The following is a 24,626-nucleotide window of genomic DNA, read 5'->3' as shown; positions in this document are numbered from 1 at the left end:
TAATTTCCCCATTCTGGACTTCATATGTGTATGCTTTAAAGGCTTCAGGACCTCTTGCTAATATTACTCCTGGAACTGATAGCTCTTATGGATATAAAATATAACAAATATTATTTAGTATACTACAGTAGTATTCTTACGCTACATATTTCTTCCATCCATTTTATAGTTTAATTTAAACATACTGTGATTATTTTGTTCAAAATAAATTACCATCACAGTAAAAACTGATTTCTGAAAATAACACATCAAAATATGTAATGTTATATCAAGGTGTTGAAACACTGAGAGACTTAACTACTTCTAGAACATAAACAGGTGAAACAGAAAATAACATTAAAATAAAAAGTTACAAGAATAATACAGGAACTGAAATGTATGCGTACAAATGTATAGTATTCTTATGAACCATATGCATATCACAGGATTGATTTTTGCCTTTTGACACGACCTCCAGATGACAATGATTGATAACTTTTTACTTACATTGTACATTAACCTTTTTAATTTTGTAGAATTTTTTGCCTCAAATTTTCAAAATGTTAAGTGAAGTTGATTTTTTAAAATTTTTGTTTACTTTATTTTTCTGTTCTTTTTACTTTTGATGCATTATTGTTGTGAAGAATGCAGATAATTTGATCAATGTTTCCACTAGGTCTATGCTACAGCCAGACTACTGAAATAACTGTAATGCTGTAAAAATAAATTATAATAGTTGGACTTGTATGGCACATCCATGCAGAAAAGCCTCTATGCATGGATCGCATCCATCGAGTGCATGTAATAGGTGTAACTTTGTTTTTACTGTTTCTTTCTATTTACCGTCCAATATTCCATAAGTGAGATGAAGTTTTGTGGGCAGTGTACACTTGCAATGGGATATACATGGGAGATCCAGAGATATTAACAAGGGGGCAGGGGCTGAGTCCAAAACATCAGAAATCTTTTCTCTAGAAGTACGAGGTGGTATTTCCAACATCTTGCAGGAGCGATTACTGTCATACAATTGTTTTGGATTATTTAGGATACGCTGTTGTGCCATTGCTTGATTTCAAGCATAAAATTCATAATAAAATAAATAGTTTCCATTAATATTAAAATTATATATATTGTTTATTTACAGGTATGTTTCATTTTCATCTTATGCAATACTTGGTTAAAATTAATTTAAATTTACAATAAAATTGACATGATTGACTAATTAAATATTTACCATATTTCTTCCACTTTAAAAAAGGCATCCTAAAAAAGGGGCTGGGGTTAGGACCCAGAAGGCGTTCTGAGGCTTACGACATGGTTCTTCCAAATAAGGCAAGCTCTGTGATTTTTGCCAATGAGGTTCAGGAGTATTTAACGTACAACAGATAACTTACCTATAAGCAATTTTTTAAGTTCATCTTTCTTCTCCTGCTTTGTTGATACTTCGTATTTACTATAAAATTGACATGATTGACTAATTAAATATTTACCATATTTCTTCCACTTTAAAAAAGGCATCCTAAAAAAGGGGCTGGGGTTAGGACCCAGAAGGCATTCTGAGGCTTACGACATGGTTCTTCCAAATAAGGCAAGCTCTGTGATTTTTGCCAATGAGGTTCAGGAGTATTTAACGTACAACAGATAACTTACCTATAAGCAATTTTTTAAGTTCATCTTTCTTCTCCTGCTTTGTTGATACTTCGTATTTACTACATTCATTACGATCATAATAATCAAGAGGTGTACTCCCTTCCTGTAATAACAAGATCATACAAAAAATTATAGTATATTTCACTGGATGGCAGCTGCAAACTACATCAGCACAACAAAGGGAAATGTTTTAGATTTGAAGATTTATAAATGATAATGATGAAAATAACAATTCAAAGGAATGACCAACACTATCAGTATCACAATATTTATTGGTTCAAGAATAATTGATGGAATTCATTCGTATAGAATGGAAATCAATGCTCTTATGTATTAGGTTGGTTTTGTTATTAGGAATGTTTGTATTATTGTAATAAAGACATTAGCTAATCCTTCTGAATCATTTCTTTTTTCTATACATTACACTATCTTTCTTGTAGACTGAGGCTCCATATGCTATCAAGCACAATGCCGTTTCTCGCTGTTCATCATAAGTACCCTGAGCATGTAGACAGCAATGTAGTGGTGTTAGTCCAGAAAGGATAGGACCTACAAAATGATACTCAATGTCAGAACACATGAAAACTAATTACTGTATATGACATCAAAGTAAACCGAGATGAAATAATGCAGTGGCGGATCCAGGAATTAGAAATAGAGGGGCCCAGGACAGATGGAGTGTCTATACCACCTCAGCCCCATTATGGTTATGGCTAAAATAAGAAAATTTACAATTATGGTACCTCTAGATAGTTGGAAGTGAAACTTAAAAAAACTTAAAATTTTAAAATTTTCTTTTTTTCTCCAATTTTTGAAGGGGGGCACATTCTCCCTTAAATTGAGAAGGGAGGGCCCAGTCCCCCTTAAATCGAAAAATTTAAGTGGGGCTGGGCCAGTGTAATATATAATTATTATTCTGAATGATCACTTACTGTAACTGTATTAATAATATTAAAACAATGATTATATAACAATACAGTAATAAACACAAAAATAATGACCAATATAATTAATCATTACAGCCTTGTCTAAATTGATTGTGCAGGGTCCTCATAGTGGTGACACCAAGAGGTAATCACTTTTGCCAAAGAGTGCACTGCACTGTTTAGCAAAAAATAATAATAATAAATAATTATAAGACCTATAAAGCGCACATACTGTATCCACTGCAGTAGCGCTCAAGGTGATACAGGAGGAGAAACCAAAATTACATTGAACCTTAAATCTGAAACACCACACACATCATTACTGCTTTTATGCCTTTTTGCTTGGAATTTTCAGACCTCTTTTATCCTATTTTTACCAATGTAACTTTTACAATTTTAAACTTTATATTTTAACATTTTATGATGTAATGTATGTTTTGTGTATTTTAGTAGGTGATTGCATCATCAAGTTTTGCTTCTCACCATATTATTCTACTATGTACACTTAGTTAAGAATTGTTTAATCTTCAACAAAACTATCTCAATACTTGACCACTTTGATCTCTGTCAGATTTCACTTTGTATATTACAGCATAAAAGATTAGATAATTGGCCTGTAATCCATCTACATCACTATTGTATTGTTTATATTGTACAGTATACAACTGCAACAGTCAATCTTGTGCATTCAGTAAAGCTGATGGAGGCCAGAGGACTGGTCGAAAATTTCTTTCGAAAATAAATACAGTGTTCAATAGTCTACATGCCTTGTCATAATTGTTTGTTTCAACGACTGATATATATCAAAACCAAAAAAAAAAAAAAAAATCCAAAGTCAAGATGTGAGGTAACAAATGCATGTATATTGCACAAGTGATATGTTGAGGAGCTGGTGATTTTGGGAATGTGCTAACTCAAAGTCATTGAAGAATCAAGCGTAATACCCAAATTCTATATATGAGGTACTTGATCAATCTGACATTCCCCAATGTTGATGTGGAGGTCTTGGCATTTTTTCCTTTGTTGAGGGGAACAAGACGATGAATTCTGTCTTGTGTTCATTTACTTTTAGAAGTTTTTGGACATCCAAGTTTTCAACTCAGAAATACAATTTCTGAGAGATTCAATCTTCATATCAAATTCTTCACCAAGTTTAAAAGAAATATAGACCTGTTTATCATCAGCATAAATATGATAAGAAAGGTTAAAATTTTACGAAAACCATTGAGGTCCCAAAATTCAACCCTGAGGAATGGAATAGTTCAAAATGAAAAAGTCTGATATGGAGTTGCGAAAGAAAATTCTTTGTGGACACACCAGTAGCTACAACCAGTTTAGCTGACTCAGGTTTTAGATTGAATTTGATGATAGTAACTTTATTTACCGTCCAATATTCCATAAGTGTTTCCTGTGTTTATTTTGCTTGCAGACTTTTCCAATGCACATGTCAATGCTGATGTATACATATGCTGTGCCAAAAAACTGATAATAGTTTCACCATCCTAAAAGACAAACATAAAATAAGGCAAAGGATGACAAACATACCAACAATACACATAACTAATCACAATAACATGTCATGTCATTAGCTGCACATATTTAATAATTTTATACATAAAGATTACATATTTCAATGTTTTTTAATGATTATTTTCAAGTAAAACCATGCATACAATATAATAATTAAAAAGACAGCTTCACTTCTAAGACACAATTTCAATTTATAATAATAAATAATAATAATAACGATTTCAAGCAAAACTAATTGTGATACAGTATAACATTTTTTCTTGTCAACAATATAGCTAGTAAATAGTATAAATTAATCTATAAACATGATTATATCTCACATTAAAAAAAAAAAGTTTATTTATATATTATATATGAAATGATGATCATAGGCTGGTTACTCAGTTTTAATTAAAACAATAAAAATCTCACTGTTAGTCCAGAATGAAATAATTAACTACAACTTTGAGTTAATTAGTTTATGACCAATATATAATATACATGTTTTGTTTTTTTAATATTAAACATGCAATGCTATTGAATTTCATTTACCCAGGTTTCATATTCTATATTCTTTACTGTTGCTTTTTCAACCATCAGTAGCATCAAGTCTTCAGGTGCAGGTGGTTCACGTGAAATAGCATATATTAATAGTGATCCCTATAAAACAAACATAAAAATAACAACATATATGCATTATCAACATTCAAATCCTTCATAGGTGTGACTCATTATTAACAAAATTGTAAGGAAAACATTCCTAATTCACCCCTTCTAATATTCAGTGTAAATTAGGGTTGAGGGGATCAGCTTACACCACGAGATCAGAAAATGTAAGTAGAGTAATCTCAAAAATAAATGCTGGCAAGGCCAACTAACACTTTAATGCCCTTCCCCACACACACAATGTTTGCTAGAGTTTTGTAGTCAATAATGATCCACCATAGACTTACAACATTTTTTAGAAATGTTAGAAAAAAATCTTGCTCCACCGTAGTAATGGGAAAAAAATATAATTTACTGCAGCAGAATTGTAGGAGATTTGTACCTTCGTTGTGAAATTGATGTGGTTATGTTGTTAACTCTTGTTCATATATAATCACTACACTGTTTGTAATGGCCACATTGTCTTGGCAATGACAAGCCAAGATTTGCTATGGCGCTGTTTTGGTACCGTAATTGTGTTTTCCACTTTAGCAAAAAAAGTTTAAAGGATAAAGAACATATTGGAAGGGAACTGGGTAGAGTGGAGAAAGAATGTAAATTTGTCTGTGCAATCACTGTACAAAGAACAGTTGCACAGATGGACATTATAAGCACTCAATCCTCCTAGCTGCGGATATTACACAAGCCGTGGCCTACACAAGCCTCACACAGCTAATAATTACTAAAACTAAAGCTCTGTCCACACTATCAAATGTTCTTTGACAAAAAAACTGTTGTATGCCCAAATAGTCATCATGTGCCCAAATATGGTCACAATGTGATGTCATCATCACCATATTTGGGCATGTCACATGTTTTTGTGAAATAAAATTTAGAGCCTAGACAGGCCTTAAGGCAATGTTTGGGACTACAGTAACTTTAGGCCTGAAGTGAAGAACCAATAAAATGATAATTCATCACTAAATCACACCCAGAATTGTATATAATCAGCTGAATACACACCCAATCACTGTCGTCTGCGTAAGTGTTAATAAGGTTGGGATGTTCTTCACAAACACGTCTTACTTCTTGCCAGTCACGGTGTCCAATAATCTCAAATAACACATATCTGTGAAATAATACACAAGCAAAGTTTGTAAATGAATCTTTCAGTATATTTTCCTTTGACATGATAATTAATACAGACTACTTTTATCAATCGTGAATGATGAATTTTAATATTTGACATCATCACCATATCCAGGGGGTGTGATGGGTGCTCATACATACCCCAAATCAGGAAAGGTCTGTATTCTTAAGACAATTGAGACTGTACTTCCTTAAAATTGCAATCCTGGACATGGCCCGATCACTATCGTCATTGTTAACAAAATTTACGAAAATATTTTAATAAAAACAGTTTTTATATTTTAATTAAAACAGTTTTCATTAACATGAAAATAAAATACAGATATAATAAATACAGTAGTACTAAAACAAACTTTATGCTTATTTTTTATCTATGTTGCAAGTCAAAAACATCTTTGTTTTTGGATAATCATAAAAAGAAATCCTACCATATTGATCCAGATGAAATGATTGTAAAATAACATGCCAATCCATTAAACTAGAATAATTTTGAAAGATATTTTGTTTTATCTAAATTGTTCAATGGTACAATACAATACTCACACATAACGCTGCCACTCCATGGTTGTTTATCAGTGCCTCTTTAGGTGTGTGCCCAGTATGGCTGACGTATTGATTACTGAGATGCTGTAAAGTATAACAATGGTGCATTACAAGCTGTATGATTGCCTGTTTTCATCTTCTGATTCTGGACTTCGGTATCACCTTTCTGTATCAAAAGCATGTGTTTGTATAGATTTTAAAACATTTGTGAGAATTAACCAGTATCTAATACTATTAAACTGAACTAAGGCAAGCCTATGGGTATACTAGATGTGATCATATCCTAAACCTAGTAAAAGTGCACAGGGGAGGAGTGTTGGAAGAAGTATATTCCAGCTCAATGGCTGTAACCACCCAGTTCACTTAAACAAATGTTGTGAATGATAAAACAATGGCCTTCACTGGATATGGTAGCTTGTCCCTGTCTCTTATACACATCTAGATGTGTATAAGAGACAGGCTAATGTGGCCGAGTTGACTTGTGGCCGAGTTGGATCGAATTCTATTAGAACACTTCACATTGAGTAACAAAGTCGTAATTTTTCTATAGTGTGGTGAATTATGGTTTAGGTTTTCTTTAATAAAGTTTCAAAAATGTCTATGTATGTGGAAAATGTAGTTGATTACCAAAGGTTACAATTTTTATTTTCAAGACTGCATGGTCTAAGAAGTGTACATTTTTTTTATGGGGCAAGTTTCCAAGGGCGGGTTTTCTAGGGGCGAGTTGACTACCAAAGAGTGTTGCCAAAGTGCAAGCCAGCGTGTTATTCGATCACAAGTGCGAGACATATCACAAGAGTGAGCCAGCGAGCCATGACGTCACGACAATAGATAGAGACGTTAGCCAGTTGTGCGAGGTATCTTGGCTGAGATTTGTGGAGTACAATTCAAAAAACAACTATAGGTCTAATAATGAATTATTGTGATGTTAAATAGACAATGTTAGCTATCAAAGAGCGACAATGTTTTCATTGGGACCTTTGTCCTTTCAAGGCTAGGCCTATACCATCCTAGCTAGTCTAGGCCAGAGTAGGATAAGGCTAGCGCGACATGCGGACGTTGATTGAGTCTAATACCGGGTTGTTATAATCTAAAACCTCGTGAACTGAGTGAGATGAACAACTACCGATGGTGCTCAAAATAATTGCTCTCCTCCTTAGCTTCGTGTGGCAAACCATGGAAAAACTTGTCTGGTGTTTAGAAAAGGCATGAAGGGGATTACCAAGTTATACCTTTGTCGTATAGGTAATCTTACATAAAGTGATGAATTAATACAGTAGACACATGGTTTTATTTGAATACTTTATTATGACATCGTAAAGTAATTAATGAATAAAAACACTGAACACGTGTTTTTATTTTTAGGCCTAGAGGCTAGGTCTAGCCTAGATAAGTAACATCGTTTGTTCATACATACGTATATTGAGTGTTACGTACGTATTAGGTCAAAGGTTACCACACATTTAACCCAACCTCTATTTTACGAATCCCGCCGATTTACGATTTAAGCCTTAATTAGCCTAGACCTAGGGACATGACCGGGAGGCTGGGATAGGCCTAGGCCTAAGCCTTTATCTAATCTAAGCACATATCCTAGCCCAGGAACTAGGCCTAGCCTCTCGTAGATAGGCCTAGGTTGGTACAGTTAGTTCTAGTGGCCTCGCCCCCCCCCCCCTAGCTAGATAGTAGTAGTAATAATATAAGCCTACGCGTAGACTAAGCAGTAGATTATGGGCCCTAGACACTCACATGTTAATTCTGTAATAATAACACCTTTTTGTAAGGTAAAATCCTGTTTAGTCTGTACGCAGATGTTGGGAAGATACGTTTCCTCTTCGACTGCGGATTTCCCATTCGACTGGATTTCCTGGTTCCTCGATCTTCTCAATTTTTCCTGTCCGAGATAGCACGCCCTCTATAATTAACTCACTGTTTTCGCACCTGTATATTCAATATCAATTTAGAAAAGGCATTTGTATTCAAGAATGTCTCTCTAGGAGGACTCAAACTTGATATAACTTGGTGGTAGGATGCCTGCATTCCAATCCCTCAGTCTCTTGTGTTCAAATAAATTTACAGCACAGGAATTTTTCTCAACAAAAACATCTTCCAAGTCAGTAACATTTATTTATCTAAATTAAAATCAATGCATTGCTTTTATACAAAGTAAAACGTTTAAATGATTTGAAATGATAAAAATTTACAAACAAAAAACAACAAAAAATGTATATCAAAATATTACAAACTGGTTTTCCACAGTGTACATTAGAAATATTTTAGACAGCACTTCATACCTAGCCTCATTAAAGACATTATAATCCTTACATTATTTTATATTAAGAGGGTCCTGAATATTAGCCAGCCTTTTAGAATAAGCTGTAAGGTTCACCCTCTATGAAAAGGGGGTTTTTTTTGCATGGTTTGTTTCTTGCTCTAGTTCATCAGAATAGTTTATATTAAAACAAAATAAGTGACTCCTAAAAGATTTTACTTCCATTTAATAACACATTGTAAATATACATTATGTACAGTTTCACTTTTAGATAGAAAATAAATTTTCTGGATAGAAAAGAAATGTATACATTAAAAGATGCAATGTCTGGCATGCTAAAAATTGAAAAATTGAATATCAAATATATTAGAATTACTTAATCTGCATATTTAATTTCTCAATTTACAATAAAAATACTTTTAAAGTGAAAATTCAGTTGTTATAATTACATAATATCATGGCATGTGTATATAATCAATAAAGGGTACAAAACAATTTATATTTCAGCATAACACTTTTCAACCAAATGGTGGTTTTTACAAAAGATTGTGCTAAAATGTACAAATGACAGTAAAACACACAACAAAATATCAAAAGGATTATCAGAACACCATACTGCTTACTTACATATGTTCTTACATGCATCAAATATCTTGTTCCATCAAAAGTCTTGTTAAAGTGTGTGCCATAAAAATGTACCCCTGTATGATATCAATTCTTAAATTCTTAAACATAATTTAAAGGGTCTAAATTCCTTGGTGAATATGTAGATTCTTCTTCAAACCTACTTAAATTCTATCTATAATGAGAATACGCAGCACTTTAAAACAACCTGAATTTAAAAATATTTCATTAGTTTTTGATATTCAATCTAATAGTAAATACAGTATTAAGCTTTGATTGTTCAAAAACCTACATTTTCGTTAATATTGTACAATGAATTAACACTTAATAAATTTAGGAAGCTTAAGCATTAAGTGCTGCTGATACAACAGTACATATTAAAACACTAAAGTAAATAAATTTAGTGTTTTAATATGTACTGTTGTATCAGCACATATTAAAACACTAAATTTATTAAAACACTAAAGTAAATAAATTCATTTAAAGTTTTATGTAATTTTTAAACAATGCTACGTATATTTGGTAAATTAATTACTGTCATTTTTTTTATAATTATGACACTGCAGGCTACATTGTACAGTTGGTAGCCGAGCACTTATTAGTAAATTTGTGATTGTACATGGATGTCTAATTAAAGACTCATGGCAGGCTATCCCTGGTCACTGAAGTCTAGCACTCTGAAACCAAACTAGTTAAAAAATCAGAAATATTGCTCGGTGCTAAAATGTTCACATCTCATGTGAATAGACAGAAATCCAACAAACATACATGAATTCATATTTAACAACAGCAATTTAAATAACAAAGTAGGTATGTGCATTTAGTTGATGAATCTTAGTGCCTTATATTTGTCAATGTCAGTTAAAGAAGCACCTGCAGCATGCAACATCGATCTCACTTTCTTCCATTCAATTTCAAATTCTTTAGTTGACATCCTACTGTAGAAGTGGTTGGCGCATCGGTTGTGGTTTGGACTCCCAACCTCGAGGTCGGGGGTTCAAAACTCTCGCTGTGCAAGTCGCTTGTGTCCTTTTGCAAGGCACTTTATCTACGGTTGTCTCTCTCCACCCAGGAGTAAAAGTGGGTACCTGGTAGGTTCAAACACAGCCTGCGCTGAATACAGCTGCAACATTATGGAATTCCCCTATGGGGTCTAGATGTGTATAAGAGACTGGGGCCTGAGTGTGTGTTCCATATGTGCTTGATCCAGTGATCCGGGGTAATAATGTTCAGCGCATAGAGAAGTTTGATATGTGCTATATAAGTATACAATAATAATAATAATAATAATACTGTCGGGGGAATGTGCCAGCTTTGTGTTCCTGTAGTCGTGGATGTGCACCAAATTTTATCAGTCTATCTGGATTTTTCCAAAATGACTCTGGAATGCCATTGGAGCAGTTTTGAATTATTAAATACATGATGGAGATATCAAAAGTATCAATGTCAGCAGATGGTGTGAACATTTTCGACTTCTGCTCTCTACTGATATTTTTCATTACTTTATTAAAGCTACCCTTTCTCTTCTCGGAAAGTAGATAATTCCCAACATCGTTCTTGTTAATTTTGTTAACCTCCAATATGTAATTTCTCATGGTTGCAGTTCCAACATCAACAACAGCCGATAACACAGCCTGGAAATTCTTGATTTTTTCAATGACAGTGTGCCCAATACCTATTTCTGGTCAAAAATGAAATGAAAAATTAAAATAATTTGGAAGAGTAAGTTTATTAAATTTCAATTTGTCACATTTACAATTATGCCTTTAATACACAACTTTCATTTAGATTTTATTGCATATCATTACCATCAGCAAAATCAGCAGCAGCAGCAATAACATCAGCAGCAAAATCAATACTAGAAGAATCAGTATTAGCAGCAGAAAAAAATCAGCATCATCAGCAATAGAAACAGCATCACTGTCATCAGTAGCAGCGACATTAGTCGATTTTTTTTGCAGATTTAAGTGTAGTACTAGATTATAATAGTGTCATGGATACAAAGTTATATACTGTACTGCGTCCAGTCTTTTGCCATTGGGGAGAAAACCACAAATTATTGGGGAAAAAAATTATTATGTATTTTTTACATATCAATAGACTCTAAAATTGATTATATAAGCCTTTGAAACCTCTAAATAATAGTCATATTTTTGGGGGCTTCGACACTTGGACTGTTTTGGATGGTTTTTAGCAACACCCGACCACACCCCCTTTGTTCTCGTCATGGACTTTGGAAAGCCGATCTGGGAAATACTGGCGCCTCAACTGGCTCAATCACCATGCACATAGAGGCTTGTTTGCATGATAGGCTTTACAAATCTAATAATATTATTTATTATTAATGAGCATCGGCAACATCAACAAAATCAGTAGCAGTAGATCCAGCACCAGCAGCAGAATCAGCATCAGCAATAGAATCACAATAGGTTGAAGTAAACTCAGTATCAGCAGCAGCATCTTCATCAGAAATATCAGCAGCAGAATCAGCATTAACAGCAGCAGCAGCTATTATTAATAAGACTAGTTACTTACCTTCCAAGGCTCCATCCTTGTAATGCCATGGGTTGCGGTAATTCTCAATGTCTTCAACAGGAACTCCAACACCTGTAAAAATTGCTGTGAGTTCCTTCCATTGCTTATCAAACACTTCCTTTGTGACATTGTTGCTATAACTGCAGTCTAGAACAGTTTTCTTATATTGATAGATGCGGACAAGATTTGCCAGCTCAGTCTTCTGTGTTGGTATTGTGACAACAGTAGCGAATTAACTTCATCATGATTTCCATGTGGAATGCAACAATATTGCTGGTTGATGACAAAACTGTTGTTGCCTCATCTCCAAAATCAACATCCTTTAGTAATGCATACCTCTCCCTTGTCAAAAATGGTATAACTTCCGGTTTGGTAAGGTTAGTTTTGTCTAGAAAGTACCTCCGTAGTTCTTTGGTTCCACGACCAACAATCAATGTCTGAAGTGCCAGAAAATTCAGGGTTCCTTGTGTAGAGTTATCATCAAAACCTGTAGAGCAAAATCATAACATTTTCGGCTTTTAAAATTAATAATTGTCATATTCACTTCTATACATAATGACACTCCTCATCTAGCATTATGACCTCCGAATTGTCTTTCCACCGCAATGAAAGATAGAATTGAATACATCAGAGGTGGAGTCAAAAGGTTTTTGGCGGGTGTGGGAAGCACAAATAAATATATTTATGGTCCAAGAGAGAGGGTTATGTTAGAGTGTTTCCCAAATTAAAATTTGAAGTGAGTGGTAGTAGGAAAGAATGATTTATCTTTTTTCAACCCCCAACCACTGCATCTGTCACTAAAACATACAAGTATTGTATTTACATACATTTCAATTAATGAAACCTGTAGCATTTGTACAGCATTCTGACTTACACTATAAATGAGATAACAATTACATATTTTAAATTTTAAATGTTTCATTTATTCAATAGAACATAAATTAATATCTTAGCAACCATTGTGTTTCCAAAATAAAATATAAAACCATTTTCATAAACAAATTATATTTTTACACCAACCTGTTGAAAAATGTCATCTGATACGAGCTGTTGTAACTAACTTTTTTTTTCCACATGGCACACTATCTTTTTTCAAACATTCCTCAAGTTTATGCAGCGGTCGCAGCGTAGGTTCACAGGCATTACAAAGGACACGTAACTCATAGCCAACTCCTTCTGTAGTAACATACACAGTTTTCAATTGCTATCGAAGGTAGCTTAATACCTGATAAAATCAAATAAAATTATGCTGAACAATTTTTATGTTTGCATATGCAAGGTGTATATAATGTCAATTTTGTAGGCATTCTAGGAATGCAACCAAGACCCCTAAATGGTGACCAGTCAATTCATTTTCAGATCGTCAAAATAAAGGAAAATAGTAAAATTAGTCCACAGTATAATACTTTTCACAGCGAACAAGGCTAAAGTTGATTATAAAGTCATTGGACGCCGTACAACACTGAAGCTATGACCCAAACAGCTGTTCTCTTTGACCATATCAGGGATTATAATCTCCTACCCCATTTGGTTGATTTTTGCACACCCACGCACACTCCTCACTACAATCCACAAAAAATCTTGATTCCTTACACATTAAGTAAAACACCTTCACTTAAAACTGGTGATTTTCAAAACTTATAGCAAAGTTTGAATTAAAAATGTTTTGAGCATTTGGTAAAAATCTGAAATCTAATTCCATTGGCATGAGAAATAAGATTTAAAAGAAGCAATACTAAAGTGAATTATAATAAAGATGTTCATTATTTCTTTTAATTTCTAATTAAATTTCATCTGTATTCAGCGCATTTTGTGTTTGAACCCACCAGGTACCTACTTGTACTCTTTGGTGGAAAGAGATAACCACAGGTAAAGTACCTTGCCTAAAGACACAAGTGAAATGCACAACAGGGGTATGAACCTCTAACCTCAAGGTTGAAATGCAGAACCACATCCGCTGCACCAAACTACTACAAAATGACAAAAATAAACAGAATTTGGTTACGGAAGCTTACCTCCATGCAGATGCTAGGATGTGGTTCGAGAGGTTCTTCTTTGCCATGTTCATCAACTTTTATCCTATGTGATATTTCAATCTGTTTATAAGACAACATACAGGATATTTTATTAGTCAATGGGTTGCTTTTGGAAAGAGGTCGTGGATGCACATACAGTAAAATAAATAAATATAAATACACAAATTTCTATCTAAAGCTTGGCACGGACTGCACTACAAATCCAACTTCGTTCCCTGTGAGCACTGCAATGCGAAGCCGCCTGCTAATTGTTGGTGGACGGATCGTCATTAAAAGTGATCTGGTGCACACGGCTTGTGTCTGAAATCCACCGGGTGCACTGGTTGCCTAGCTTAAGAGTTGTTCCGGATGACATAGAGGTCTAAGCTGTATTTCAACTTACAATTTATTTGGCAATAAAATTACATTGAGCTGCCTGGTCTGACAATGCTTTTACTGGCACAAAAATAGCATGACATACCAAGCAATGTAGGCTTACAAATACCTGTATTATAACATTAAATATACAAATGTATAACCTATATATAAATGTAAATGTAACTGTTTATATATTAAACATAGATAACTTATATATTTAATATATTATTTACAACATAATTCTACACAGACAGTTTTATTACATTAAAATAATAATTATGCTTAACCTTCAACATTGTATCTTACCTTCAGTGCATTCCTGCTCTTGATTTTGACAGCTCCTAGACTCACAACATGCTCATCATCTAAGTCAAAGTCACTACGATTCCGAAACAATTCCACATGATCACTACTCCTACCTTTGTCATTCATCAAGTCTAAAAACGAAACCACCAGCAGATTGTAGACAGCATCTGGTAGGAAGTCTGTAGGAGTCACATAAATCGATACCGTTTGCTGCTCATCTTCCTCAACTTCCAAGCCCTCTTTATTGATTTGCATCCGAGTGGGAACCATGAACATTCGGTTACCAGGTTGAGATCCCTTTGAAAACATGAGCATTGATGTAGCATATTATGAATCTCAAAAAGATCTGAAAATTACAGGTAACAGAAGGAACCACTAAACAGAAGCAAAGGCATATCGGTGCAGCAGTAAAGCTTTGGAAAGAGAAGTTTGTCTGGTCAAATTGCTTGTGTCCTTGGCAAGACACTTTATTTACATTTGAATCTTTTCACCTGGGAATATGAATAGGTAGGCCTACCTGGTATGAGGTGAGTGATTTGGAATATAATTGGTAGTGCAGAATCACATGTATAACTATACAAAATACTCCCCAGGCAGAGAAGTATCAGGTGACACTTTTTGCATAATTTTGGAGTGGAGTTGAATAGCTCAGTTGCTAAGATGCTTGCCTTCTGATCCCAGGGTCCTGAATTCAATTCCCGTCACGGCAGGACTTATTCTCACGAACAAACTAACTGCCTAAGCCTTAAAGAGACTAAAAGCATCATCCTCATCCTGTAAGTGGCGAAATTTACTCGCTGTTGGATGTGAAATAAGAAATAAAAAAATAAAATAAAATAATAATTTATACTGCATCCGTTTTATTACATTAAAATAATAATTATGCTTAACCTTCAACATTGTATCTTACCTTCAGTGCATGCCTGTTCTTGATTTTGACAGCTCCTAGACTCACTACATGCTCATCATCTAAGTCAAAGTCACTACGATTCCGAAACAATTCCACATGATCACTACTCCTACCTTTGTCATTCATCAAGTCTAAAAACGAAACCACCAGCAGATTGTAGACAGCATCTGGTAGGAAGTCTGTAGGAGTCACATAAATCGATACCGTTTGCTGCTCATCTTCCTTAACTTCCAAGCCCTCTTTATTGATTTGCATCCGAGTGGGAACCATGAACATTCGGTTACCAGGTTGAGATCCCTTTGAAAACATGAGCATTGATGTAGCATATTATGAATCTCAAAAAGATCTGAAAATTATAGGTAACAGAAGGAACCACTAAACAGAAGCAGAGGCATATCGGTGCAGCAGTAAAGCTTTGGAAAGAGAGTTTGTCTCGTCAAATTGCTTGTGTCCTTGGCAAGACACTTTATTTACATTTGAATCTTTTCACCCAGGAATATGAATAGGTAGGCCTACCTGGTATGAGGTGAGTGATTTGGAATATAATTGGTAGTGCAGAATCACATGTATAACTATACAAAATACTCAGGTGGCACTTTGTGCATAATTTTGGAGTGGAGTTGAATAGCTCAGTTGCTAAGATGCTTGCCTTCTGATCCCAGGGTCCTGAATTCAATTCCCGTCACGGCAGGACTTATTCTCACGAACAAACTAACTGCCTAAGCCTTAAAGAGACTTATAAAGCATCATTCTAATCCTGTAAGTGGCGCAATTTACTCGCTGTTGGATGTGAAATAAGAAATAAAAAAATAAAATAAAATAATAATTTATACTGCATCCAATAAAAAAAAGCTACTTCAGTGGATTTTTCTGAAATGAATATGTGCGCTACTGGGTACAAGTCCTATAAAATAATGATTTGTCTCTCCGCCACTCCCGACACTCTTCATTTCTTCCCGTTCCTTGTCACACATCCCGTTTCGCTCCTTCCTTTCTTCCACACTCCTTGAGGCTTGCCTATTCTCTCTCTCTGTTCACCAGTCTTCAATTTTCCCCATTCTCATCAAAAACATTCTCAGCAAATGACAATTTCATTCGTCTATTTGCCTTCTCCTATTAAACTTGCCCAAAAGTTATTGGAAATTTATTTATGTTTATACTGTATATATTTCATAATTTTTTTGGTGTGTGTATCTGTGAATGTTATTCTTAGCGGATACTGGCCCTTGAAGTCATTTGAAGCGTAATAAAATTGAATTTAATTGAATATACAGTAAAAATAATAAATATTGTACAAGCAGTATGCACACACATATTATGAAAGAGTTTATGTGCTAAACCATAAGTACCAGCTTACCTTTTGTTTCTCAAACAGCAACCCAAACACCTTCATCAGTTCTATAAACACCTCAAAGTTGCTGGCATCTTTCTTTTTCTGGTGTCGCCACAAATGACGGAGCAACTGTTCTTGTAGAATTGCTTCACTATCAAGGGTATTGCATAAATGCATCAGTGTAGGCAACTACAAGAAAATATGAGCAATAAGATGCATGTGATTCCTCATCAAGCAACATAAAAAATAAAATTTATATGAGATTGTTGACTGTATTGCTTACCTTGTCAATATCATCTGGTTTCACTACTGTGATGATTTTTGTCAAGAGGTCATTCAGTAAACAAACACATGCAGAAATATATATAAAGACGGAGGACAAAAAATTAACCAATGTGATGGTAATGCGATTTAAATCGAAAAATTAAAACTATAAATTTGAATAGATCATTTAAAAAGGAACCACTTAAAGTAATCAATTTTCATTAAATCACAGATCATTTGTGGCATCTTTCGCTATCTCATGTCGCCACAAATGATGTAGCAATTGTTCTTGTAGAATTCTCTCACGGTCGAGCCTATACCATTGCTTTAGTATAGGCAGCTACAAGAAAATATGAACACATAAAATGCATGCAATTCACCATAATTGTAAAGATCATAAAATTGATTAAAAAAAATATTTATAGGAGATTATTTACCTTGTCAATATCATCTGGTTTCACTACTGTGATGATTTTCGTCACAACGTCGATCATCATGCGCAAGTTCGTAATGACTGTGTACTTTAACTTCTCGTTAGTCTTAGAGTACAGAATTATTCCAGTGTCATTTAGATAATCGAGGACAGTGTTGAGCGTTGGCTTAGAAATTCCACATTCAGATGCAATTTTCGCGACCTTAAAAATGTTGAATGAAAAGAGAATTCCACGTTTCATTACGCACGACAAACTGTCCTTCATCTTTACTCAGTTACTATAAGATGACGGAATATCACTTTTACTGAATCACACTGATTAAGGTAAACAAATGCTACAATAGAGACCCAAAGGATGCAAGATCAGTGTTGGCTCTAAGATAAATTTTCTGAATAACTGGAAATAGCACTATCAAGACTGTGACAGACATGTTTTGGCATGATGTGAACCTATTTATATATTTTTTATGGTTTCACTGCCCGACAAGCTCTGTCAAACGAGGGAGGGGGGATTAGGATACAAGAGGAAAAAATTTATGAGATGGGTAGCGTTGGACTTGTGGATCTGTACTTGTGTAATTCTAATCATATTCATCAAATATTATTCAAATATTATTCAATTATAAACATTTATTTTTTTTTTTTTTTATTTATTTAGGCACACAATACATGTGCCAAGGATTGTCAATAGCGAATATATCACTGTCCTACTTGTAGGTGACAATCCAAACTTTCACAAGACAAACATACTCATGATGCTTTACACAAACTAAATCTCAATATGAGATTTAGGGAGTGGAGTTGTTTTGTTCGTGAAAAAAAATCCTGCATCACTGACAGGAATTGAACCCAGGACCCTGGGAATGGACGGCAAGCTATCTTAACCACCAAGCTATTCAACTCCACTATTATATGGAAGCATATGTTACCTCATCTAAGGAAACATGGAGTCTTGTTTTTCCAACGTCTTGTAATTTGGACTGGAAATCAACCCAGCTAGTGGGAATAGGTTTTACCATTGCCTTCATGTATCCCCCGACATTCTTCTTCAATTTCTCAATCCCTTCATCCATACGCAGTGTTATCTACAACATACATCTCGCGATCCACATGACTTTCGTATGGTGTTCCTTTGACTTCATCAAATATTCTTTTGAACTTGGTTGTGATCTGTGTACAAAATTGAAAGTATTAGTAAATGTTTTTAAGATTTAAAGAAAAAAATAATGTAACTACTAAAAAACAGACAATAATTATTAGTAAATTTATTGAAGAATTTAAGAATAAAATATTGTAATTTTACTAAAAAACAAACAATGTATACCAGCTTGTCCTTTTCTGACTCAGTCCCCAATAGTTTGTCTTTGTGTGTGGCAACTAAACTGATCGTGGGTGAGGATATGCCGTTGATTAACTTCTCTGTCTTTCCATGATAGGGTAGTACAGCGTGTTCGTATATTGACCACATCCAAAATACATTCATCTGAAGATTTGTCATTTCAAATTGTCCCTGAAAAAGTAAAAAATAGACACATTATTTTCAAAACGGTATGAGATTAATTGATGCAATAAAACTAATTACAGCTAATTGAACACCTGCAATGAAGAGAAAGTGATGTATTTACTTGCAGGGAATCTCTTGGGTTTGCTAGAGCATCCAAATCATCTAACACACTGAACACAACACAGTATGATGATCCATCTGTAAGGAAAAACTGGAAAGACACAATTTAAAATCAGCACTGTTACTACTGACCATTGAAAAAAATGATTTTATTACTTTTAAGTCACTTAACAAGTGAGATATAAATCTTATACAAACTCTGATATACATGTACTCTGACAACCATAAGAAATTCATTTTATTGTTTGATTTGAGTTAGATAGAGATTTAACCTTCAAGATAAGGCCAGAAATTCAGTCACTATATATATATATATATATATATATATATATATATAAATCATATACGAATTCTTATATACATGTACTCTGACAACCATAACAAATTATTTTTATTGTTTGATTTGAGTTAGATAGAGGGTTACCCTTCAAGCTAAGGCCACAAATTCAGTTGATATTCTGGAGCTCTTTTAAATATCCAATATTGTAATGTTCAAACTAATTCTCAAAGGATTATAACAAAGGATCATGGGACTGGAAGGCTGGCATTTTTACCACAATATGACTAATTAGCCACTCACCAGCTAGTCATGTCAAATCAAAAGAAAACATACAATATTTTTCAAATGTAACTTTCAGTAAAATTGTTTACTCACCCTATGAGATATACAGTATAATAGGTCAGTTGAACGGCATAGTCCAAAATGCATGTGACATCACTTGGTATAAAACTCTCTTTTTGTTGTTGAATAGCATTTCTGCTAAGTACATCTGCTGTTTGAAGTGGTTGACCAAATCTGGCTCTTTGACGCATGGCTCTTGAAAATGGTTGGCCAAATAGGGTAGGTGGATGGAAACTGCTATGTACGGCAAGTTTAGCAACAAGTTTCTTATGAATTCCTTCGTCTGGAAGTTTGGTATAGCTTGTACTTCTAGTTGCTTCTGATGGCTTCTGTAATTAAACATTTAAGAATGACTGATCCAGCTCAGTTCAAAATTTATGCAAAAATTTAAACCAGTGGTTCAGTCAATGTTTGTCTTATTAGGCTGAGAGCTAAAAAAAATACACATTAAAATTAAAAAGAACATCAACTAAAGTAATCAAAGTAATTTTTGAAATTATAATGAATACAAATTTACCGATGAAGCGGCTGTAGAACTAGATGATGCAGAATTAGATGTGTTTTGTTGGCTTTCTGGCTGTTTCAGCTTCTTGGCAAGGTTTTCTGCCATGGCGTGCTCACGTATCTGCTTGGTTAGTTCACAAACTGTACAATATTGAAAAGTTTTCAAGAAGAAACATTAAATAATTTATAAAAATAAAAAATAATAATATTTAGACAGTTAAATTTGTCAATTAAATTATTTATGAGAGTATAATATTCATACCATCCACATCCTTCTGTTCTTTCTGTTTTTAAAAACAGGTCATGAAAATAAATTATAAAAACAGCAATATATAATATTTAGACAATTAATTTGGAAATTAAATTATTCATATTTTAAGAAATTATAATATTCATACCATCCACATCTTTCTATTCCTTCCATTTGCTGAAATCTCCATTAACAGTTTGAAATACTGTTGTTGTTACAATACCATCTGTTGATGTTCATTGTTGTTGAATCTATTGATATTTAGATAAATATAATAACAATAAAATAATTTATTATATAAATATAATCATACAAAATCAATAAATACTTAGAAACAGGAAACCTGTAAAGTTAATTTAATTGTCATTAAATAATGACATACTGTACTTATACCAAATCTTTTCTTTAACTTTTAAAATAATATTTTGAAACTAACCTTGCTTTTATAACTTCTAAATCAGCAACAGAGTACATAGTACTGTCAAACAATCAAAACTTTATAATATATCCTTAATTTTGCATTATACACTTATATTCACAATCAAATATACACATAGGATAATTACTACTGTATATGCCAAGTTTTCATCCTTACATTAGGTTTTTATTCGAACAGTAACCCATTGACTAATTGATTTTTTGAAATGATTTTGAATTTTTTTTCAGTGTCAGAAATATGGTTAATATCATTTTTTCTGGAGGAATAATACAATAATGACTGATACCGATTGAAAGATAATAAAAAGATGCTTCTAAATAACTTATTATTTAGTATTGTGAAATTATGAAAAAAATTAAAAAATTATTTCCAATTATTGTTTTATTTTATAAATATTTTTTGATTAATAATTTTTAAAATAAATTATTCAATCCTGAGTCAGTAGTCAGAATACAAACACATCTCCACATCAGCACAAATTATTCCTTTACAAAATAAATCTAAATTTGAATTTATTGACGAAGAACTTTGGATTTACATCGTGGGGGCCTAGGCCTAATCCCCTAGGCACCTCGCCGCGTTCAGTCACGCGTTTCATTCCCCACTACGCACCGTAAATAGCCTAACTACCTCGCGAGGTAAAATCCACAATTCATAATTTTCTGCCTAGCCCTCCAAGGTCGTGTGAAAATTGCGTATTGTGTATTTCAAAAATCCAGATAATTTAAAAAAAAAGTATGAAAAAAACCCCGAAAAATTACGATGATATAGGACAATTTGGTATCAAAATTTTCCTTATTTTCTCATCTGTCTCAACGTGTAGAGGGCACAGGTCACCGAAAAACAGAAAGTTGAAAAGTTCAACGGTCATGTTCAGGGTTCGTTTTCATTTTTGTAAACACACAAGATGGCGTCAAGCGCCTAAAGTGCATTAGCGCCGAAAATTTTTGTAAGATATCGTTTGTAGCGCACAGTAGGTAAAAATACAATTTTTGAAGATAGAAGTGTTACAGTACTAAAGTGCATTAGCGCCGTTATTTCTCTAATAATAACCCCTTTTTGTAAGGTAAATTCCTGTTCCCTGTGTAGAAGACTGTACGCAGATATTGGGAAGATACGTTTTCCGTTCGGACTGCGGGTTTTCCCATTCGACAGGACTTCCTGGTTCATCTCATCCAGTAGCACGCCCTCTATAATTAACTCGCTGTTATCTTTCCCTTTGTCGCACCTGTGATACTGTATATTCACAATTTGGTAAATGGCATAAACAGAGTGTTAACATATAAGAACAATTGATGTTACAATTGTAAAGATTAATTTGTATTCAAGAATGTCTCTCTGTGAGGACTCCAACTTGGTGGTAGGATGCCTGCATTCCAATCACTCAGTCTCTTGGGTTTAAATAAATTTACAGCACAGGAATTATTCACACTCAACAAAAACATCTTCCAAGTCAAAGTAACATTTATTTATCCAAATGAAAATCAATGCAATGCTTTATACCAAATAAAACAGTTAAATGACTTAAAATGGATAAAAATTTACAAACAAAAAATGTATATCATGCCCAGTGTACATTATAAATATTTTAGACAGCACTTCATACCTAGCCTCATAAATGATTTTACTGTACAGTTTCATTTGTTGTAGATATAAAATAAACTTTGTAGATAGAAAAGAAATGTATACATCAAAAGATGCACTGTCTGGCACGCTAAAAATTGAAAAATTGAATTCAAACATATTTGAATTACTTAATCTGTATACTTAAGTTCTCATTACAATAAAATATTTTTAATGTTAAAATTCAGTTATAATAACATATTATGTCATGGCATGTGTATACGATCAGATGCCCAGTGTACATTAGAAATATTTTAGACAGCACTTCATACCTAGCCTCATAAATGATTTTACTGTACAGTTTCATTTGTTGTAGATATAAAATAAACTTTGTAGATTGAAAAAAAATGTATACATCAAAAGATGCACTGTCTGGCACGCTAAAAATTGAAAAATTGAATTCAAACATATTTGAATTACTTAATCTGTATACTTAAGTTCTCATTACAATAAAATATTTTTAATGTTAAAATTCAGTTATAATAAAATATTATGTCATGGCATGTGTATACGATCAGTAAAGGGTATAATTAATTCATATTTCAGCATGATACACTTTTCAACCAAATGGTGGTTTTTACAAAAGATTGTGATAAAATGTACAGATGACAACGAAGTGCACAACAAAAGGCTTATCAGTACACCCTAATGTTCTTATATGCATCAAATATCTTTATTTCATGTTGATCTCTCATAGTAAATGTGAAGCTTTGATTCTTCAAAAACCTACGATTTTTTCATAAATTCTGTGGTTTGTGATGGTAAACATAACTTTAAAGGGTCTAAATACATAGCACTTTAAAACTACCACGATTTTTAAAAGTTTAATTTGTTTTTGATCTATCTCACTTCGAACAAGTGCGTATCCTCCAGAGGGTAGTTACAGCCAGGTTGATAAACATCAATTTATCAGGAACAGTTTCCATACACAATATTAAACTTTAAACTAACATTTATAAGTAGCAAGTATGGAAATTAAGTTAAACAATAATGAAATTAAATTATAAATCAATTGTAAAGCAGTATTCCAATCTCTCTCTGTGTATAAGCACATTAGCAGTGTTTGTCAACTGTTTATCAGTCAATATTCCTGTTATGGAATGGCAAGTACCAAGTAAGTACAATAAATACAGTTATAAGCTTTGATTGTTCAAAAATCTACATTTTCATTAATAGGTAGTTTTCGCTGCACAACGTTAACAGATGACGTCATATTATGACGTTAATTTCAGGATTTCATGTGCTCAATGTATGTTAGTTATGGGTTTGCGCATGCGTACTCCGATTTGTTTCCAAAAAGGGTGAGCTATCGCGTGCATTTTCGGTACTGATGTTAAAGTTAAGGAATGTCGTGCGGCAAACTAAAAACTACCTATTAATGTAAAATGACTTATCCCAATGGAAGTGGTTTGGATCGCGCGCGGGCGTATTACCCTATAATTCACATTTTTTCGTTAGCAACTACTTGGCAACGACATGCATTTGTACGCTTCCAGCAGAGCAGTTGTGCAATAAAACGTTTGATTTTAACCCATTAAAGCCCCATTCCCGGCAAAATTTCACTAAAAATTGACTTTTTTTAGAAAATATGCATTTGCATTACTTCAATTATTATAAATCATGGAAAAATATTGGCATGAATTTTAGTTTTACGCAAAAGAATAAAAAAAAAGAGAAATATAGACTATTTCTCATAAAATATTACCATTTTCTCGACGATCACTCAATCACTTTATTGAACAACGCTTTTTGATCAGCGGCAACACGTCATATGACGGTGCGTTCTATTAACTATATATAGACAACATACATAGTAATAACACTTAACTAAACAAAATGATAACAAATTATAATACAGTTTGAATACTTGAAAGTAGGAAAACTCAGTACTAAATTAAATAAGCAATTAGATTGATACTATCAATCCAGTTGCTCATTTAATTTTGTTTTTAGGCATGAAAAAATTAATCTTAACTAACAATAATAATTACACAGCATACAGAGCAAATTAATTTGATCTGTTCGAATATCTAAATAAATCCGTACAAAAGGTAAGAGTTTGAAAAAATACTGTAGGGGCGATAATTAATACA

At 33.4% G+C, this 24,626-nt stretch overlaps 3 protein-coding genes across 6 annotated transcripts in view; 1 reads left to right on the top strand and 2 right to left on the bottom strand.

The window, feature by feature from the left end:
* LOC117119736 overlaps window positions 1–12,024 on the bottom strand; it is a 28,450-nt gene extending 16,426 nt beyond the window's left edge. The window contains exon 1 of the mRNA XM_033264593.1: window positions 11,833–12,024. The gene's annotated coding sequence lies outside the window, so the exon portion shown is untranslated. The remainder of the gene's footprint in view (window positions 1–11,832) is intronic.
* The window catches only part of LOC117119735, a 36,334-nt gene extending 14,683 nt beyond the window's left edge, over window positions 1–21,651 (bottom strand). The window contains exons 1-12 of one of the 4 annotated variants that reach the window (XM_033264592.1): window positions 20,908–21,189; window positions 20,620–20,722; window positions 20,235–20,362; window positions 19,751–20,046; window positions 19,097–19,186; window positions 18,796–18,981; window positions 18,401–18,641; window positions 17,476–17,673; window positions 16,799–16,963; window positions 14,532–14,828; window positions 13,848–13,928; window positions 12,894–13,057 (exon numbers count right to left, since the gene is read on the bottom strand). In XM_033264592.1, coding sequence (XP_033120483.1) covers window positions 13,037–13,057; window positions 13,848–13,928; window positions 14,532–14,828; window positions 16,799–16,963; window positions 17,476–17,673; window positions 18,401–18,544 — 906 coding nt within the window. In that variant the 5' untranslated portion in view covers window positions 18,545–18,641; window positions 18,796–18,981; window positions 19,097–19,186; ... (2 more) ...; window positions 20,620–20,722; window positions 20,908–21,189 and the 3' untranslated portion in view covers window positions 12,894–13,036. Of the gene's footprint in view, window positions 1–12,893; window positions 13,058–13,847; window positions 13,929–14,531; window positions 14,829–15,441; window positions 15,739–16,798; window positions 16,964–17,475; window positions 17,674–18,400; window positions 18,642–18,795; window positions 18,982–19,096; window positions 19,187–19,750; window positions 20,047–20,234; window positions 20,363–20,619; window positions 20,723–20,907; window positions 21,190–21,540 lie in introns of those variants that run through there. The other 3 variants (XM_033264591.1, XM_033264589.1, XM_033264590.1) reach the window with 3 other exon arrangements.
* A 167-nt stretch (window positions 21,652–21,818) lies between these two features.
* Window positions 21,819–24,626, top strand: part of LOC117119734 (solute carrier family 22 member 15-like) — a 20,960-nt gene continuing 18,152 nt past the window's right edge. The window contains exon 1 of the mRNA XM_033264587.1: window positions 21,819–21,883. The gene's annotated coding sequence lies outside the window, so the exon portion shown is untranslated. The remainder of the gene's footprint in view (window positions 21,884–24,626) is intronic.

Source organism: Anneissia japonica, unplaced genomic scaffold, assembly GCF_011630105.1.
Source record: "Anneissia japonica isolate Jap-2015-1 unplaced genomic scaffold, ASM1163010v1 scaffold1149_len126086_cov162, whole genome shotgun sequence".
Lineage (NCBI taxonomy): Eukaryota > Metazoa > Echinodermata > Crinoidea > Comatulida > Comatulidae > Anneissia > Anneissia japonica.
This window is presented reverse-complemented; position numbering and strand designations above follow the sequence as displayed.